We start from the raw sequence: 13,246 nt of genomic DNA on the forward strand, positions 1-13,246 counted from the left end.
TCTCAATTGAGCCTGATTTCTTATCAGTGAATCTACTCTATTTCTGTGCTCTGATCTTTTAGGGTGTACAGATGCCTAATTTAGATCTTAAGGAAAAAGTGGAGCCTGAGGTTCTCAGCACTGATATCCAAGCATCCCCAGAGCCAGGCACAAGAATGAACATTCTGCCGAAGAGAACAAGACGTGTCAAATCTCAGGTATCAGTTTCCATGGGCAAATTTTTTTTTTCTTTTAAGAGATGGGGTTTTGGCTGGGCACGGTGGCTCACACCTATAATTCTAGCACTCTGGGAGGCCGAGGTGGGAGGATCGCTCAAGGTCAGGAATTCGAAACCAGCCTGAGAAAGAACGAGATCCCATCCCTACTAAAAAAAAAAAATAGAAATTAATTGGCTAACTAAAAATATATAGAAAAAATCAGCCAGGCATGGTGGCGCATGCCTGTAGTCCCAGCTACTTGGGAGGCTGAGGCAGAAGGATTGCTTGAGCCCAGGAGTTTGAGATTGCTGTGAGCTAGGCTGACTCCACAGCACTCTAGCCGGGGCAACAGAGTGAGACCGTCTCAAAAAAAAGGAGACAGGGTTTTGCTGTGTTGCTCAGGCTGGTCTCAAACTCTTGAACTCAAGCTATCCTCCCGGGTAGTTGGTACTTAGGTGAGCACCATTGCACCTGGCTTACCAGCCATTTTTAATAGGAATTTTAAGTACATTAATTGTGCAGAACAGTTGTTTGGTCATTGGAGGCCATTCCTATGCCGTTGTTCTTTAAAACTTGAAGAGGTGTCTTTCATTTACCTTTGAGGTGAATGGAGAAGAAATTGTGAAATTCATTATAAGTTGATTTAGAAAGCTTTTTGTTAATTTTGACCAGTTTTGTTTTTTTTGTTTTTTTGTTTTTTTTTTTTGAGACAGAGTCTCGCTTTGTTGCCTAGGCTAGAGTGAGTGCCGTGGCGTCAGACTAGCTCACAGCAACCTCAATCTCCTGGGCTCAAGCAATCCTTCTGCTTCAGCCTCCCGAGTAGCTGGGACTACAGGCATGTGCCACCATGCCCGGCTAATTTTTTCTATATATATTAGTTGGCCAATTAATTTTCTTTCTATTTATAGTAGAGACAAGGTCTTGCTCTTGCTCAGGCTGGTTTCGAACTTCTGACCTCGAGCAATCCGCCCGCCTCGGCCTCCCAGAGAGCTAGGATTACAGGCGTGAGCCACCGCCCCCGGCCAATTTTGACCAGTTTTTGACAGGGACAACAAACCAGAGGGTGACTCTGGAGTGCCAGTTGCATAGACATGCTGATTAATTCTAGTACATTTTATTTTCATGGTTAGCAGAAGTGATAGGAGCAGGTAACATTAGTTTTATTTTTTACCAACCATTCCTTTAAAAACCAGAGTGTAAGTTTCTTAGTGTCTCAGCCATTCTAGTATAACTTCTGTAGTGTTCATGTAACCTAAGATAATTTCAAAGCCTAGTGCATCAGAAGAAAAATGCCATAATTTCTTTTTTATCTGCCCCGCCCTTAGCCCCTATTTCTTTTTCTTTGTGTTCTTTTAAGGTTTTTAGTAACAGCAAGTCTGTAGGCTGAGACAATGTGGTGTCCTTAGAACTCTTAAGATTTGATCCATTTAAATTAACATATAGACAGGAATAGCAGCTTCACTGAATTCTATTCATTGATTTTAACATTAAAGAAAAACAGTGTGTTGTAAAAATGGGAATGGGTTGCATTGAAAGTGGGTATCAGAGAAGCAAGAGAAGTCTACTGTTAACAAGAGACACTGGATCTGGGGTTATGTGAAGTTCTGTCACTGGAGAGGCAGGCTAAATATACTTCATCTTGCCTTTCTAGAACTTAGGGGATATCTCTCTATTATACATTTCTGCCTTTTTTGTTCTGAGTTTATGCTTACTGTATAATAACTCAGCTTCTTAGGTATTCTTTGAAAGAAGAAAGGTAGGTGTCCTTGATAGGAACGAGAATTTAATGGAAATTTATTGGAAAGTGATAGTCCCATTATAAATTAATAAACTCTGATTTAGTCATTAGGTGATTTTTATTAGTGTGATTGATCTCAGAAGTTCTGATCATTTTTGGGTATGTGATGATGATTCTGTTTCAGGCTCTGAAACACTGAGGACTAGTCTCTTTGACATAGTGACTCAGCTTTGTAAAGTTGCCCTACATATCCCTCCCTGCCCATCTAACCATTTGCCAGCTTGTGATAAAATTCTTTTGATATTACCCTGAAACCATGAAAAAGTCTTGCCTGTTTATAATTGCTTTTCTTTATGTATTATAAAAATAGGACCATATAGAATGCTTTTACTTATTTTAATAATTGTCACTGTAGTTAGATTGGCTGGTATCTCGTAGAAACTAGGGCTGTTTCAGAATTTGAAATTAAGAAATTTTTCAACTCACAATTTGTGCTTAATTACTATTTTGTGAGTCTGCCACTCCTTCCTGGTATTCTAATTCAGAAAGAAAGGCTTTCTGGTTAAAATCCTTCAGCTTTTTATTCCATTCACATAGCTATTGGTATTCATCCTTGGTGTCTGTCTATCTCTGCAGGCAAAGTGTACCTTTTAACTGGGAAATCTTTTTTTTTTTTTTTTTTTTTGAGACAGAGTCTCACTTTGTTGCCCAGGCTAGAGTGAGTGCCGTGGCATCAGCCTAGCTCACAGCAACCTCAATCTCCTGGGCTCAAGCAGTCATGCTGCCTCAGCCTCCTGAGTAGCTGGTACTACAGGCATGTGCCACCATGCCCAGCTAATTTTTTCTATATATATTAGTTGGCCAATTAATTTCTTTCTATTTATAGTAGAGACGGCGTCTTGCTCTTGCTCAGGCTGGTTTCGAACTCCTGACGTCGAGCAATCCTCCCGCCTCAGCCTCCTATCAACTGGGAAATCTTTATCTCCCATCTCCTTTATCTGCTGAATTCTACTGCCCCCCCATATATATATGTTCAAGTCTCCATCGTCTTAAGAATAAAAGCTCTCTTCCTATGTAATGCCTCATTTCTTGCCTCTTCACAGAGAAGTTTCTTGAAAAAGAAACTTTTCAGTTTATATTGTCTATAAAATAGTCAATAAAATAGACTATAAAATAGTCTATGTTGTCTCAGTTGTCTCAATGTCTGTTTAGTTTTTATACTCTGTAATCTGACTTTGAGCTAAATAGTTTAATTGAAACTGTACTATCCATGTTACCACTGAGTTTTTAATTATCAAATTGTGAGGTCCCCTTTTCATTTCTATCCTAACTTGATCTCTGATCATGTATACATTTAATATGGTTGTTGACTTTTTTTTTTGAGACAGTCTCACTTTGTTGTCCAGGCTAGAGTGAGTGCCGTGGCATCAGCCTAGCTCACAGCAACCTCAATCTCTTGGGCTCAAGCGATCCTCCTGCCTCAGCCTCCCAAGTAGCTGGGACTACAGGCATGCGCCGCCATGCCCAGCTAATTTTTTCTATATATATTAGTTGGCCAATTAATTTGTTTCCATTTATAGTAGAGACGGGGTCTCACTCTTGCTCAGGCTGGTTTCGAACGCGTGAGCCACCGCGCCCGGTGGTTGTTGACTCTTGTACTTGAAATTTGATTAACTTGATATTTCTTTAACTTCTGTAATATCTTTCTTCTTTATCCTCTGACAACCCCTTAGTCTTTTTTTTTTTGAGACAGTCTCACTTTGTTGCCCTGGCTGGAGTGCCATGAAGTCAGCCTAGCTCACAGCATCCTCAAACTCCTGGACTCAGGTGATCCTACTGCCTCAGCCTCCTGAGTAGCTGGGACTACAGGCATGTACCACCATGCCTGGCTAATTTTTTCTATATAATTTTAGTTAGCCAATTAATTTCTGTGTATTTTTAGTAGAGATGGGGGTCTTGCTCTTGTTCAGGCTGGTTTTGAACTCCTGACCTTGAGTGATCCTCTCACCTTGGCCTCCCAGAGTGCTAGGATTACAGGGGTGAGAAACCACGCCCAGCCCCTTAGTCATTTTTGTTACGTCTTCTCTCTGCTGTTTATTTTGTATCTTTGGTATTTTTCTATCTTCACTTTCCTTAGCTATCTCATCTACAGTGATTTCAATTACTACCTACACCCAGGACTCCCAGATCATTTTTGACATCCTATTTTTTCTTTCTGTTCACCAGAGGGGTGTGTGTGTACATGTGCATACATGCATGTGGGCATATGGATGTATACTCCTTGTTGGCCACAGCACAGCTATGCCAAATGTCTCAAACATAATTCATTATCACATTTTCTAAGTCTTTTTCCCTTGAATATTTTCTAGTTTGGTGACAACAACAAGCACAGCTATGCAATAGTCTCTCAAACAAGAAACAAAAGTTATGGAAGTTACCTTATTTCCCTTTCTTATCTCTGTCACATCACTTGGTATACTCTGCTGAAATAGTTTTTTCATCTGTGACCTCACTAGATTGTGTGTTCCTTGACAGCTGGGGTTGTATTTTGTCTATATAAATGAATACCAAACCCTTAATACCTTTATAGATGAGAATGAAGCACATAATGCCAATATATCTCATTATTGGTGACACTAAGATCGAATCAGACTTCTCTAACATAAAGTACTTACTCTCTTTGTAATAAAAGTAATCAGGGCCGGGCGCGGTGGCTCACGCCTGTAATCCTAGCTCTTGGGAGGCCGAGGCGGGCGGATTGCTCAAGGTCAGGAGTTCAAAACCAGCCTGAGCAAGAGCGAGACCCCGTCTCTACTATAAATAGAAAGAAATTAATTGGCCAACTGATATATATATAAAAAATTAGCCGGGCATGGTGGCGCATGCCTGTAGTCCCAGCTACTTGGGAGGCTGAGGCAGGAGGATCACTTGAGCCCAGGAGTTTGAGGTTGCTGTGAGCTAGGCTGACGCCATGGCACTCACTCTAGCCTGGACAACAAAGTGAGACTCTGTCTCAAAAAAAAAAAAAAATAAAAGTAATCAGAATAAACTCTGAGACAGTGTGAATAGCCTTTTGTCCAGTTATGTTTTTTCAGTGGCTTTTTTTGAGACAGAGTCTCACTCTGTTGCCCAGGCTATAGTGCCATGGTATCAGCCTAGTTCACAGCAACCTCAAACTCCTGGGCTCAAGGAGTCCTACTACCTCAGCCTCCTGAGTAGCTGGGACTACAGGCATGCGCCACCATGCCTGGCTAATTTTTTCTATATATTTTTAGTTGGCCAGCTAATTTCTTTCTATTTTTTTTTTTTTTTTTTTAGTAGAGACGGGGTCTCTCTCTTGCTCAGGCTGGTCTCAAACTCCTGAGCTCAAATGATCCACCCACCTCGGCCTCCTAGAGTGCTAGGATGACAGGTGTGAGCCACTGCGCCCGGCCTCTCAGTGGCTTTTACATTCATTGATGATCTTGCCTGAATTAGTTCTTAAGTTGGTGTTGCAAACTACATGATTTTCTAGTTCTGTCATTCCTTCTACATTTATCAGATGGTATTTTTCTCTACTGAAGAGCTTTTCTTTTCCCACACTTTTTATTGAGATATATTTTTCATATAATAAAATGTATATATCTTAAGTGTACAGTTTGATGAATTTGATGAATGTATAATATACCTGTGAAACCATGACTGCCTTTTTTAGTATCACTATAGATCATGAACTTTTTTTAATTTCAGCATATTATTGGGATACAAATTAACGTTAAGGTTACCTATATTGCCCTTGCCCTCTTCCTCCCTTGAGTCAGAGCTTCAAGTGTGTCTATCCTCCAGATGGTGCGCATTGTACTCATTATGTATGTATATACCCATTCCCTCCTTCCCCTCCCCACCTCCCCGACACCCAATAAATGTTATTCCTATACATCTACTTAGGTGTTGATCAGTGAAACCAATTTGCTGGTGAGTACATGTGGTGCTTATTTTTCCATTCTTGGGATACTTCACTTAGTGGAATGGGTTCCAGCTCTATCCAGGAAAATACAAGAGATGCTATATCACCGTTGTTTCTTAAAACTCAATAGTACACCATGGTATACATATACCACATTTTATTAATCCACTCATGTATTGATGTACACTTAGGTTGTTTCCACATCTTTGCCATTGTGAATTGTGCTGCTATAAACATTCGAGTGCAGGTGTCTTTTTTATAGAGTGTCTTTTGTTCTTTTGGGCAGATGTCCAGTAATGGGATTGCTGGATTGAATGGTAGATCTACTTGTATTGTTTTAAGGTATCTCCATATTGCTTTCCACAGAGGTTGTACTAGTTTGCAGTCCCACCAGCAGTTCCTATCTCTTAATATCCATGCCAACATTTATTATTTTGGGACTTTTTGATAAAGGCCATTCTCACTGGAGATAAGTGATATCTCATTGTGGTTTTGATTTCCATTTCCCTGATGATTAAGATGTTGAGCATTTTTTCATATGTTTGTTGGCCTTTATTCTGTCTTCTTTTGAAAAGTTTCTGTTCATGTCCTTTGCCCACTTTTTGGTAGGGTTGTTTGATTTTTCCTTGCTGATTTTCCTGAGTTCTATATAGATTCTAGTTATCAGCTCTTTATCAGATGTGTAGCTTGTGAAAATTTTCTCCCATGCTGTAGGTTGTCTGTTTGCTCTTTTGACAGTTTCTTTGGCTGTGTAGAAGCTTTTTAATTTGATCGTATCCCATTTATTTATTTTTGTTGCTGTGATCGCTTTTGGTGTCGTCTTTATAAATTTTTTGCCTAGGCCAATGTCTAGAAGAGTATTTCCAATGTTTTCCTCTAGGATTCTAATAGTTTCACACCTAATGTTTAAGTCTGTTATCCACTGTGAGTTGATTTTTACGAGAAATGAGAGGTGTGGATCCTGTTTCACTCTTTTACATGTGGCTATCCAGTTTTCCCAGCACCATTTTTTGAATAAGGATTCTTTTCCCCAGTGTATGTTTTTGTCTTCTTTTTCGAAGATTAGTCACCTATATGAGGATGATTTTATATCTGGGTTCTCTGTTATGTTCCACTGGTCAATGTCCCTGTTCTTGTGCCAGTACCAAGCTATTTTCATTACTATAGCCTTGTAGTATAGTTTGAAGTCTGATAAATTGATACCTCCTCTTTTGTTTTTGTTGCCTAGGATTGATTTTGCTATACGGGGTCTTCTTTGGTTCTATACGAAGCATAAAATTATTTTTTCTATATCTGTGAAAAATGATGATGGTATTTTAATAGGGATTGCATTGACTTTGTAGGTCACTTTGAGTAGTATAGACATTGTAACAATGTTGATTCTGCCGGCCCACGAGCATGGTCTGGTTTTCCACCTGTTTATATCCTCTGCTGTTTCCTTCTTCAGTGTTTCATAGTTCTCTCTGTAGAGGTCTTTTACTTCTTTAGTTAAATATATTCCTAAGTACTTTATTTTCTTTGTTGCTATTTTGAAGGGAATTGAGTCTTTGTTTCTGACTTTTACTGTTGTTGGCCTATATGAATGCCTCTGATTTCTGTGTGTTGTTTTTGTATCCTGAGACTTTACTGAATTCATTTATCAATTCAAGAAGTCTTATGGTTGAATCCTTGGGGTTTTCTAGATATAATATATCATTAGCAAAGAGAGAGAGTTTGATCTCTTCTCCCATTTGGATGCCTTTAATTCTGCTCTCTTGTCTGATTGCTATAGCAAGGACTTCCGGCAATATGTTGAATAGAAGTGGAGATAGTGGGCAACCTTGCCTTGTTCCAGTTCTAAGTGAGAATGCTTTCAATTTTTCCCCATTCAGTATGAAGTTGGGTGTGGGTTTGTCATATATGGCTTATATCATTTTTAGGTAAGCCCCATCTATGCCTCTTTTGTTAAGCATTCTTATCATAAAAGGGTGTTGAATTTTGTCAAATGCTTTTCCTGCATCTATTGAGAGGATCATATGGTCTTTGTTTTTGCTTCTGTTTATGTTAGATCATGAATTTTTTTTTTTTTTTTTTTTGAGACAGTCTCACTTTGTTGCCCAGGCTAGAGTGAGTGCCGTGGCGTCAGCCTAGCTCACAGCAACCTCAAACTCCTGGGCTCCAGTGATCCTTCTGCCTCAGCCTCCCGGGTAGCTGGGACTACAGGCATGCGCCACCATGCCCGGCTAATTTTTTTTTTTTATATATATATCAGTTGGCCAATTAATTTCTTTCTATTTTTAGTAGAGACGGGGTCTCGCTCTTGCTCAGGCTGGTTTTGAACTCCTGACCTTGAGCAATCCGCCCGCCTCGGCCTCCCAGGAGCTAGGATTACAGGCGTGAGCCACAGCGCTCGGCCTTAGATCATGAATTTTTAAATGCAATGTCTTATTACCACCATCTTTTATTCTTTTTTGATAATGTAATTGTTTCAAATTTGGCTACTGGGAGCCCCTTCAAGCTGGTTCCTGTGTCCTGTTAACATACCTTTATTAGTGTTTGAACATTTACTTTCTGACATAAAAAGGCTTATCTCCTTCTTGCCTGGCTTTAGACCTGGAATTGGTCGTTTCTCCAAGGAATCCTGGTTCATTTTAGTGGGAAATGGAATTTAGAAACCATTATCTGAGTACAAAGTGTGCTTGTTTCCACTGGCATGTCATACTTCTAGGCCCTTTTGTTAGGGACTGACCTTCTACAGCCCTACCGGACAGAAAAGCAGAGACATCGAGGCTGCAATCACACAAGAGGAGATTTATTTTCTGGCTAGCCAGGGTCCAAGCCCCAGAGCACCAACGCAGTGGCTACTCTCGCAGGCAAGGACCCCGACTGGAACAACAGCATGCCTTTTATCCCCATGGTGCACAAGCTGCGCACAAGCTGACTACGCATGGATCATGCGTTGACCTTTAAAATGATTGGTTGCCTACTATTGCCTTTTGAAATAATTGGCGGGTTGGTTGCCCTCTATTGCCTGATGGGCCAGTCGCCCGTGCTTTAATGACCTCATCCCATAATTCCCCATATAGTGGTGTAGCAAGCAAGCAATGACCAGAAGCAAAAGTTTGCGGTTAGCTCATTGCCCCACCCAAGTAAATTCCTGACAATTGGAAAAATTCTTCTGCCCTTCCTCTGTCCTACAAATTCCTCTGCCCTTCCTCTGCCCTACACTTTTAATGGTAAGGGTGAGGAAATTGTTAAGAAATTATGACTTCATATTTTAAGTTCATACTGATAATTATAATTCTGATCCAGCACCACAAAGTTCTTTTGGTTTATATTATAGTTTTTTCCTAGCTTTTTGAGTTGGGAATTTAAATGTAATTCATTTATTTTTATTCTTTTGATTTTCTTAATATGTATAAGACTAAAATTTCCTATGGTCACTGCTTTAATTTGTTCTAGAGATCTCACAGATAGTCTTTTTATTGTTGTTATTTATTTATTTATTTTGAGACAGAGTCTCTCTTTCTTGCCTAGGCTAGAGTGAGTGCCGTGGCGTCAGCCTAGCTCACAGCAACCTCAAACTCCTGGGCTCAAGCGATCCTCCTGCCTCAGCCTCCCGAGTAGCTGGGACTACAGGCATGCGCCACCATGCCCGGCTGATTTTTATATTATATATATTAGTTGGCCAATTAATTTCTTTCTATTTTTATGGTAGAGACGGGGTCTCGCTCAGGCTGGTTTTGAACTCCTGACCTTGAGCAATCCGCCCGCCTCGGCCTCCCAGAGTGCTGGGATTACAGGCGTGAGCCACCGCGCCCGGCCTATTTTTTAATAGGTAACAATTTTCAGGTGGAAGCATCTTTTTGATTTTGTTATTTCTAGTTTTATCCCATTAAGATCAGATAATGTTATTTTATTACTCCTACTTTTTGGAACTTTATTGCCTGTTTGAAAAGGTTGTAAGTATTAAAGTACTTAGATGTGGCACGTGCTATATTCTTTATGTTGGCTTTTTTTTTTTTTTTTTTTTTTTTTAATTTTTTTTTATTTTGAGACAGAGTCTCGCTTTCTTGCCTAGGCTAGAGTGAGTGCCGTGGTGTCAGCCTAGCTCACAGCAACCTCAAACTCCTGGGCTCAAGCGATCCTCCTGCCCCAGCCTCCCGAGTAGCTGGGACTACAGGCACGAGCCACCATGCCCGGCTGATTTTTATATTATATATATTAGTTGGCCAATTAATTTCTTTCTATTTTTATGGTAGAGACGGGGTCTCGCTCAGGCTGGTTTTGAACTCCTGACCTTGAGCAATCCGCCCGCCTCAGCCTCCCAGAGTGCTAGGATTACAGGTGTGAGCCACCGCGCCCGGCCTATGTTGGCTTTTATTATTATGTACTTTGCTTTAATAGTAGTAAAAAAGTGTTATATTTATCATTGAATTAATTGTAGAAGTTGGTTGGTATAGCCAAGTTAGTCTACAAAAGTTTAAAGATAAATTTTCAAATGCCATTTTGGTTGGTTTTGTTTGTATATGATCTTTTATTAATCTGAATTACATATATCATTTGTTATATAGCTGTGGATTTATAGTCTATATTTTATCTTGGTTTATTTTTATACTTATTGTTTTTTTTTCCAATATATAGTTTATTTTTAAATTTTGCATTTTTTTTTTTTTTTTTTGAGACAGAGTCTCACTTTGTTGCCCAGGCTAGAGTGAGTGCCGTGGCGTCAGCCTGGCTCACAGCAACCTCAATCTCCGGGGCTCAGCGATCCTCCTGCCTCAGCCTCCCAAGTAGCTGGGACTACAGGCATGCGCCACCATGCCCGGCTAATTTTTTGTATATATATTTTTAGTTGGTCAATTAATTTATTTCTATTTTTGGTAGAGACGGGGTCTTGCTCAGGCTGGTTTCGAACTCCTGACCTTGAGCAATCCGCCTGCCTCGGCCTCCCAGAGTGCTAGGATTACAGGCGTGAGCCACCGCGCCCGGCCTAAATTTTGCATTTTTAATTGATGCATAATAGATGTACACAGTTTCCGGACACATGTGATAACTTTTTTTTTTTTTTTTTTTTGAGACAGAGTCTCGCTTTGTTGTTCAGGCTAGAATGAGTGCCATTATGTCATCCTCACAGCAAACTCAAACTCCTGGGCTCAAGCAATCCTGCTGCCTCAGTCTCCCGAGTAGCTGGGACTACAGGCATGCGCCACCATGCCCGACTAGTATTTTTTATATATTAGTTGGCCAATTAATTTCTTTCTATTTTTAGTAGAGACGGGGTCTCGCTCTTGCTGAGGCTGGTTTCGAACTCCTGACCTCGAGCAGTCGGCCCGCCTTGGCCTCCCAGAGTGCTAGGATTACAGGCATGAGCCACCGCACCTGGCCCACATGTGATAACTTAATGCATTCATATAATTTGTAAAAATTAAATCAATGTCTTGGGATATCCATCTCCTTAAATATCTGTCTTTTCTTTATGCTAGAACTGTTCAGATTCTTCTTTTCTAGCTAGTTTGAAATATACAATAGATTATGGTAATCTGTAGTCACCCTACTGATCTATCTAACCCTAAGTCTTATTTCATTTCTCAAATCATATGTTTGTACCCATTAATCAGTTTCTCCTCATTCCTTCCTCTCCTCTACCCTTCCCAGTCTCTAGCAACCATAAATCTACTCTCTATCTTCATGAGGTCCACTTTTTTAGCTCCTACATATGAGTGAGAACATGCGATATTTATCTTTCTCTGCTTGGCTTATTTCGTTTAATATAATGACCTCCAGTTCCATCCATGTTGCTGCAAATGACAAGATTGCATTCTTTACTATGGCTGAATAATATTCCATTGTGTATCTATATTCCATTTTCTTTACCCATTTATTCATTGTTGGACAGTTAGGTTGATTCCATATTTTGGCTATTATTGATATGAATGGTGCTATTAACACAATAAACTTGGGAATGCAGATGTCTTTTCAATATACGTTGATTTCCTTTCTTTTAGATATATATCCAGTAATGGAATTGCCAGATCATATAGTAGATATATTTACTTCTTTGAGAACCTCCATACTATTCTCTATAGTGGCTGTACTAATTGGCATTTCTACCAACAGTGTAATGAGCATTTCTCTTTCTCCGCATCATTGCCAGCATCTGTTATTGCCTGTCTTTTTGATAAAAGCCATTTTAACTGGGGTGAGATGATATCTCATTGTAGTTTTGATTTGCATTTCTCTAATAATTAGTGATGTTGAACATTTTTTCGTGTATCTGTTGGCCATTTGTATGTCTTCTTTTGAGAAGTATCTATTCAAATCTTTTGCCCGTTTTTAAATTGGATTACTTAGCTTTTTTGCTATAGAGTAGTTTGAGCTCCTCACATATTCTGGTATACTTATTGTTTATTTATACATTTAAAATAAATTTTGGTTATTATTCTACATTCAGAGATTGCGGTTCATCTAAATTCAAGATTTAACACCAGTTTTTGTCAGGATTCTCTTAGCTTCAATTAATAGAATGCCGGATGACAGTAACTTAAACATTACAAAATTAAGAACACATTTTTCATGTAAGATTTTCATAGGTAAATAGTTCTAGGATTGGTATAGCATCTTCACATTGTCATCAAGGACCCAGGCTCTTTGCATCTTTCTACCTTGCTTTCTTTAGTATGTGGGTGATAAATCCTTTCCTATTTGTGTGGTTGCGGCAGGGTCTGGCACCATGTTTTCATCAGACTGAGTCTCCTAGCATGAAGAGAGGGAGTTGGGGCAGAAGGACTTATTCTTTGAGAAGCTTTTCCTTTTATTAGAACATAAAAATCTTTTCCAGAGGCTTCCAGTTAGCTTTTGTTTTAATATCTTGTGGGCTAGAACTGGATCACATTCTGACCCTAGCTAGGCCATCACAAACAAAGAGAAATAGGATTGACATAATTGGCTTAGAATAATCATGATTCATCACCTGAGCTAGGCATACTGCCCTCTAATCAAAGAGAGATGTCCATTAGTAAGTTAGAGGTGGAAGTTCCTATTGCATAATCAACAGTAGTGTCTGTCTTTAGACAACTTGACAACTGTACTTATATGAGATATAGACAAATTTTATTTAGTAGAAAGGAATATGGTTGTTGCATGGTGCTTTGGTGACTGTTTTCAACTGTTGTAAGAGTCAGTGAGTAGATTTACAGCAAGAAATCAAATAATGTTTTTCCTTCATTTTGAAGAGGATCTTGAAACTTCTCTTGGGCAAGAAAATAAATGCATGCCAGGCATGGTGGTGCCTAGCTACCTAGGCACCTAGGTATCTGTAGTCCTAGCTACTCAGAAGGTTGAGGCAGGAGGATTGCTCTAGCCCAGGAGTTTGAGATTGCAAGT

General features: G+C 39.6%; 1 protein-coding gene across 1 annotated transcript in view; it reads left to right on the forward strand.

Moving 5' to 3' along the window:
* KDM5A (lysine demethylase 5A) overlaps positions 1-13,246 on the forward strand; it is a 108,133-nt gene that overhangs the window by 18,570 nt on the left and 76,317 nt on the right. The window contains exon 5 of the mRNA XM_012748276.3: positions 63-197. Coding sequence (XP_012603730.1) covers positions 63-197 — 135 coding nt within the window. The remainder of the gene's footprint in view (positions 1-62; positions 198-13,246) is intronic.

Source organism: Microcebus murinus, chromosome 10 (assembly GCF_040939455.1).
Source record: "Microcebus murinus isolate Inina chromosome 10, M.murinus_Inina_mat1.0, whole genome shotgun sequence".
NCBI classification, from domain to species: Eukaryota; Metazoa; Chordata; class Mammalia; order Primates; family Cheirogaleidae; genus Microcebus; species Microcebus murinus.